Here is a 7,075-nt window from a genome sequence, read left to right on the forward strand (position 1 = left end):
TTTTACTTTTCAATCCCAAAAGAATATTTTATTTCACTTCTTAAGCGTCAAATGAAGAGAACAACTAGTGAAGATTTTATATGAATCATCATGATTGTTTTTTTCATTCAGGGCTTTGTTTTTATTACTACTTAAATTTGAATTATTTAATATACTGTTTATTCAGATCAATCAGACTGTTGATAAATAAGAGTCCCCTCCCCCCCCCCCCCCCCAACCCCAAAAAAAAAAAGGGTTTTGAGATAAACATAAACGAGCACGTTCAAATGCTAAATTTATTACGTCACATAGAGACGTCAGTCCGTTCACATTCTTTATGTACAACTGGGGTACAAAAAATGATCACTAGTGCTGGCCGTAGACAATCAGACCTCTTCCTGCTATCTTTCTATATATACACAAAGAAGGAGCCAAAGAGAGAGAAAAGCGCGCGTCTAGAGAGAGAGAGAGAGAGAGAGAGAGGGAGAGCAATTGGTGTCTCTACCAGGTAATATAGAGACCTATAGATACAATCATTTGTATCTCTATGTTGACTCTCTCTGTGTACTTATCTGAATTAACTCTCCTCCATGAAAATCACTCTCCGCTGTTTCTATATCTAGTACTATTCATCTTCTCGTTGAAATGTTTTGTTAAAGTTGGTAATTGAGCTGTTTTTGAACTTTGAATTTTGAGGTATGGCTGAGCTTCTAGGGTTTGGTGATCTGTTGATTATTTGTTGGATTATGTGCTATAACTATGTGGTGCTGCTTCCTTGATTGAATTGCTGAAAGTTGATTGAAGTTGACTTTGTTGTCTTCTGGGTTCACGTTGAATTATTTTGGGGTTTTGGGTTTTCTTTTGTCGTGAATTTTTTAGATTTTGTATGGATAAGAACTTCATTACTGGTAATTTTTCATTTTTTAGAATTTATGATTGCAATTTTGATTTTTAATTACCTTCTGAATATATTGTGGAAATATAGAGTATTTCTATGTGGAATAAAGAGTGATTTTCTTGAGCACATGTGTAGTATACTGGTTTCATAATAAAAAGAAAGAAAAGAAATTGAGTATAAGTTTGATTTTTATTTTTTAAATTTCAGACAACTGAGGAAAATGAGCTTTTCTTCACGTAGATCTTAGTTAAAGATGGTTTCCTTGGAGTGTATGGGAGGTGAGGTGGTTTATAGGTTTCTTGATAGGTCTGAATTAGGTTAATTAGGTTACTTTGATGGTAAGTTTGGGTTTTCACGAGTTTGGGAGGAAAGATCAAAGGAATTTTTTTTCACTGTTGTCTTTACTGGGCTCTGATAAAAAAATCGGTCTTTACATGGTTGACTTCAAAGGTGTGCAGAAGTAGCATATTATCTTTGTTTTGTCATGGGAATGATAAAACTTTCAATTTTTGTAAACTTTTTCTAATGTTTAGGGGAATTAAGCTTTTACTTAGGCAGATATTGATCAAAGATGAAGTCTGTGGAGTAAATAGTAATATATTGTAAGTAAAGAAGAAAAAGTATGACCAAACGAATTGTGTGAAATAAGTGAATGTATCTAGTTGAAGCATTCTTGATTGATTGAGACAAAAAGATTCTCACAATCCAGATTAACTCCGTCAAGCCTACACGAGTAGGGAAGAAGCTTTATGTATGTCTTGGTGGTGCGAATTGGGTCCTTTTTTTTTGGCAGGTGCAATTTTGATGGGTTAGTGAGGAAACCCCCAAATTAAAGGAGTCGAGCAAAACAAACTTGGTCTTATTATCCATCTTTACAGAAAACTGATTAGATGGTGTAATTTCACCACTTTTGCAATTTTTGTTAAAACATGGTGGTCCAACATTAGCAAATTGTTGTTATAAATTTGTTATTCATGCTTGGATAGGAGGGAATTATTCAATGCAGGAACGTATCTATAAGGATATCCTTGATTTTGCTTCAGCCAATAGTCGAATTTAGGCGTGGTTTATGAGCAGGGGGTTTTTCTTGTGGAAGTTCAGAACAGACAGATTAACAGAACACAGTGTTGGTATTTGGGGAAAGAAAGGTAATGGGGAGACTTGGTTTAAGAGTAGATAATATTGTGTGCTCAAAAAATGAGTAAAAGGTAATTTTCGTCTAGGAAGTTCAGCTAGTGAACGAGCAGGGGATATAACCAAGGTTTCTTTATTTCACAGAAGGTAAATAATTTTATTAATGATGGGAGAAATCCCGCATACAAGCCATATACCAAAAAGTAGAGAACCTACACCAAAATATGGTTCTCGACGAAAGAACACCAATCATCTATACACAATAGGCACCTCACGGGTGCACCGAACAACCAAGGTTTCTTTTGATAGTGGGTTCAAGACATCCACTGTGCATCTGGTTAGGATAATTCTTAAACTGTAGAACTTTCAGTGTTTCTTGATTTTCGAAGTTATGCTCCTGTAGAGAGCTTAGTTGAAGCATGATATATGAAAGTAGGGGATGAAGTTGAAAGGGCAATGACCTTCTGTTTAAATGCCTCTGATCCTTATATAAAGTGATTTTGGTTATTGGTTTCACAAAGTTCCTTTTGAGTGTTAATTCTTTTAGTTATTTCACTGCATACAGTTGATGACTATAAAGTACTACCTCGTCTACTTATTTATATGTAAACCTCCTGGCATAGCCATGAATTCTAAAGTTCTTTCAATTTTCTTTGACAACAGTCTCTTGTGGCTGATGCTCTTTGTCTGAAGGGGTTTTGAATCCCCCACTGATGCTTTCAAATCAAGATTGTGCTAGATATTCCACATACAAATCAAATGCCATCGCTAAAAATGAAGACAAAGCCAGCCTCATCCAGTTCGAAAGAAAAAAATGGTCTCCATGTTTGTCCAAATTCAAGTGTCATATCCAAGAGTTCTCTCTCCCGAACCAGAAGTGTGCAGAATACTGAAGAAGTTGCAGATTTGATTCACAATAGTCATGATGGTAGGTTTGGTTCTATCTTATGGTTCTTAACGATTCTTTAGTTGTCATTGTGATGCTTTGAGAATGATGAATCTTTTCTCCTCACCCACAAGTTTGAACAATGGAAGTCTCTCCTCCATGCTGACATTGCCATTTTCTCGTACTGCATATCCTGTTTCATTCATCAGTTGCTTTAATTCTTGCAGTTCCTATCTTGTATGAAGTATATCCGCACCAAGTCGGAAGAAATGGAGACCACGGTAATGATTTGGCAGATGAACTGCTTGAGAAGCAACAGCCGCCCGTTACTGATTCTGCAACCTTTGATACAATGGTAAATATTTTACAGGTGTTAACTATTATTACCTGACATTTTCAGTTTATGTTGCATTGTATAGTAGTCTTAAATTTTTTGTTCATTTCTTTCAACTATTTGGTGTCTAGTGGGGGTAAGGACTCTGCCAAATATATATATATATATATATATATATATATATAAATAATAAAAAACTGAACATAGAAATTCCTAGGAGCAAACAAGGATCCAAAGAAAGGTCACCTGAATAGTTATCTGCTCTCTCCATATCTCTACTTTTTTTTTTTTGATAAGTGGCTGTGTGAAGATAACAGTATGTGAAAGGGCTGAGACACGAGCACCAGACAAAGAATAACATGTATTCCCTGTCTCAAAAATGACTTGCTTTGTTAGGAGACTCCTTCAGTATAGATTATTTCCTGCTTTATCTTGTACATTTCCCTAGATTATCCATTTCCTTATAGCTGCTTTTGTTGTTGTGAACTCTTGCATTATTTTTTTCTTGAGAAAAGACAGGACGCACGAGTTGACTACAACAAAAGCCTAGCCCAATTAGCTTTGGATTGAGCCGTAGTAGTATTTGTTTGGTAAAACAAAAGCAGCTACAAAGAAATATATAATTCACATAATATAACTCGTACATTATTACTTAATTATTCCTGGCAGTTTTACATTTTTAGTTTTCCATGCCATACTTGTGCCTACAGGCCAAAAGTAAGACAATTTGAATCTTGATGTTGTTGCTGTCCTCCATCTTTGAAATCACTGCAGGAGTCTACAGCAGTAACCTGCAAATCAAGCCCAGAGACCATCTTTTCACCTAGTCTGGAGATTGGTGCGCACAGTGAGTCTAATGTACCCAGTGATGGAGGTATGCCCCCAATTTTTTTGAATTCTTTTGTCGATTGTGAAATTCAAAATCATGTGTTGTTTTTTCTCTCCTCATCCTGAAAAAGATGTTAGGCAAACCAACAGACCACCCTTAAATTGTGTGTTGCTTTCTTTTTCCTGAGCTTGAAAAGGACGTTGTCCAACAACCAAAACCCCCTTGGGCCATAGATGATAAGATCTGAGAAGCGCATCTCTCTCTCTCTCTTACAGTTCTTGGAAAAAAAAATCATTCTTACATAAACTTCTCATGTTTTATGGTTGTTTACAGCAAGCAATGATTTTTATGTACCCCGATTGGAGACGGAAGATAGTGATAGCAGCAGAAGTTCGTGTGGACATCAAACGTGCAATGTTTCAGATTTTTACATCTCTGATATGATTGTTTCTTGTTTGGCCTTCGAGGGTGAAACCATCTATGATGACAGTTTGACTGGCAGATTATTGTCTGATTACAAGTGTGAAGAGCCTAATATCTTTACTAATGTGGATGAGGAATACTTGATGTTGCCTTTTCTTGAAGACACTGCAGCAGCTAGCTATAGTCAAGATTGCAGAACATCGGGAGAAACTGCCATTCAGTCAGATGATTCGAGTTTATACATGGCAATTCACCAGCTCAGATCATCTGAACAGTCTGATGCTTTCACATATTTAGAATCTGATCAAGCAGAATGCTTTGACCCACATATTTTCATAAGAAATTTGCCAGACATATTAGAAAGGCCAAATATTTTGCCAAAAGAATCACAAAGAAGCAAATCGATCACCCTAGTACTTGACCTAGATGGTGAGATTCACTACTCGGGAACTCCAATTTTACTTTTCATTATCGTCTTGCTGCAATTTTTGGTTACGCTGGAAATGATGCAATGTGTAGCTTGGCGTAAAAACAATCTTTGCTTTACCTGAGATCCAGTTACAAAGATTCTTTTATGGTAGGGAGTACCAGAGTAATCCAGTCAAATCTCTGGTACATTCATGTATAACACATATATAGCTTAGTTGCTGTATTTGGTGCAGTATTACTTTCAGTACATATAATATTTTACAGAGGTATGACATAGTTCCCACAAGATGGTCTAATATCTTGCATATCATTTCATGTCTCCAGAGACACTTGTTCATTCTACACTGGAGCATTGTGATGATGCAGACTTCACATTTCCTGTTTTCTTCAACATGAAAGAACATGTTGTCTATGTGAGGCAGAGGCCTCACCTCAGGACATTCTTGGAGAGAGTCGCGGAGATGTTCGAAATCGTAATTTTTACCGCTAGTCAGAGCATATATGCGAAGCAGCTGCTAGATATACTGGATCCAGATGGAAAGATTATTTCAAGGCGCGCATATCGTGAATCATGCATCTTCTCTGATGGAAGTTATACTAAGGACTTAACAGTATTAGGTGTTGATCTGGCAAAAGTTGTAATTATAGATAATTCCCCACAGGTAATCTACTTGAATTATGTATTTGATGATAAATCGAGTATTATTATCTTGTTAGCTGGGAATATGCTTTCGTCATGTTACTATGTTTACTTTAGGTCCTTTGCTTTTTTGAAGTCTTTTAGCTCTATTAGAGATTCTTATGCCAATAGGAAATATAGAGAACTTCTAGTACTTATTTATTTGTTATTTGTATCATGCTGGCCTGAGATAATTTTAAGTGGAGAAACGTGTCGGTGATGATTCATATAGCAGACCCCAACTTGTTTGGGACTAAGGTCTAAGGAGTAGTAGTAGTAGTAGTTGTTGTTGCATATGCTTGTCCTGTTGGTGAGACGGACACAAATCTCTATGTACTTCTGGTGCTGGGATGGTAGATCCTTACCTCTCTTATTTTCATTTGGTTGTGGCTGGTAAGGGTGAGTGGGCAGGTGAGATCAAGTCACTGAAATTCCTGCGCAATCCATAAAATAGATACAGCGTCTTTATCGGGCATTTTACTGCTATTCAAGTTTTCTATAGGAAGAAGAATATGTTGAAAATTATTTGTTAAAAAATAAAGAGTCTAGATTGTGAGTTTTTTCAAGTTTGATGTGCTTTGGAAATTGGAGAAATGCTTAAGAGACACGTACAGCAAGTTTGAATATGCAGAGTGCTTATTTGAGCTTGAAGTAAGGCTATTGTTTTATGTAACTGAATATTAGTTTCCCATCTTGATTTCAGGTTTTCAGATTGCAAGTGAATAATGGGATTCCTATTAAGAGTTGGTTTGATGACCCTTCAGACTCTGCACTAATTTCTTTACTTCCATTCCTAGAGGCACTGGCTGATGCTGATGATGTCCGACCTATCATTGCTAAGAAATTTGGTAACAAGGAATAAGAGGCCCTTGTTTCTTCCTAGTAGTTCCTCTAACAATCCCTCCTCTCTCTTCTCATTTAAAAAAGATTATCCTTCATTTACATGCTCATTGTTCTATCCTCATTGAGCCTTGATATAATTGGGTGTGCAATAAGAATACTAGTCCTCTTCTAGTTGAGTCAGCTTTTTGTGCTCATTCCTTTCTTGTTTCTACCCTTTTGACAACCTTCTTCAGTCCATTGCTTATCTAATTTCTCACATATAGTTGCAAGAGGTTCTCATTGTGTGCAATGTACAGTTATATGCCTAGTTATTTACAAGCTTGTGTATATGAATTGATCTTTTGTGAAATAAATTTTGTGATTGTGTTTTGTTGTCCTAGTATAAAAGCTGTCTGTTTGATTAAATTACCTGTTTATTATATAGCTTTGGCAGGGTCTCGTGTACTTGTCAATTTTGCGAAAAATAAGCTTCCCATCAAATGCTAATTGGCAAAAACATCAGCGTTGCAGGTAGAAATAGGTTTAGAAGTTAATTGGATTATGATTAGATGATGCTTTAAAGACTACTAGCTTTTAGAAGTCAAAAATAGAATAGCATGGACATCCAAGCACTTACTTGTTTCTTCATGTAGGCTTGTACT

The 7,075-nt window shown here is 36.2% G+C and overlaps 1 protein-coding gene across 1 annotated transcript; it reads left to right on the forward strand.

Annotated features, from left to right (window-relative positions):
• Nucleotides 1-359: 359 nt before the first annotated feature.
• LOC104217425 (uncharacterized) lies at nucleotides 360-6,610 on the forward strand. Its single transcript, XM_009767670.2, has 7 exons — nucleotides 360-487; nucleotides 2,675-2,939; nucleotides 3,125-3,252; nucleotides 4,006-4,105; nucleotides 4,394-4,912; nucleotides 5,237-5,574; nucleotides 6,295-6,610. Exons 2-7 carry the CDS (start codon nucleotides 2,771-2,773, stop codon nucleotides 6,451-6,453), a joined length of 1,413 nt encoding a protein of 470 aa, XP_009765972.1. The 5' UTR covers nucleotides 360-487; nucleotides 2,675-2,770; the 3' UTR covers nucleotides 6,454-6,610.
• Nucleotides 6,611-7,075: the final 465 nt, after the last annotated feature.

Source organism: Nicotiana sylvestris, chromosome 2, assembly GCF_000393655.2.
Source record: "Nicotiana sylvestris chromosome 2, ASM39365v2, whole genome shotgun sequence".
NCBI classification, from domain to species: Eukaryota; Viridiplantae; Streptophyta; class Magnoliopsida; order Solanales; family Solanaceae; genus Nicotiana; species Nicotiana sylvestris.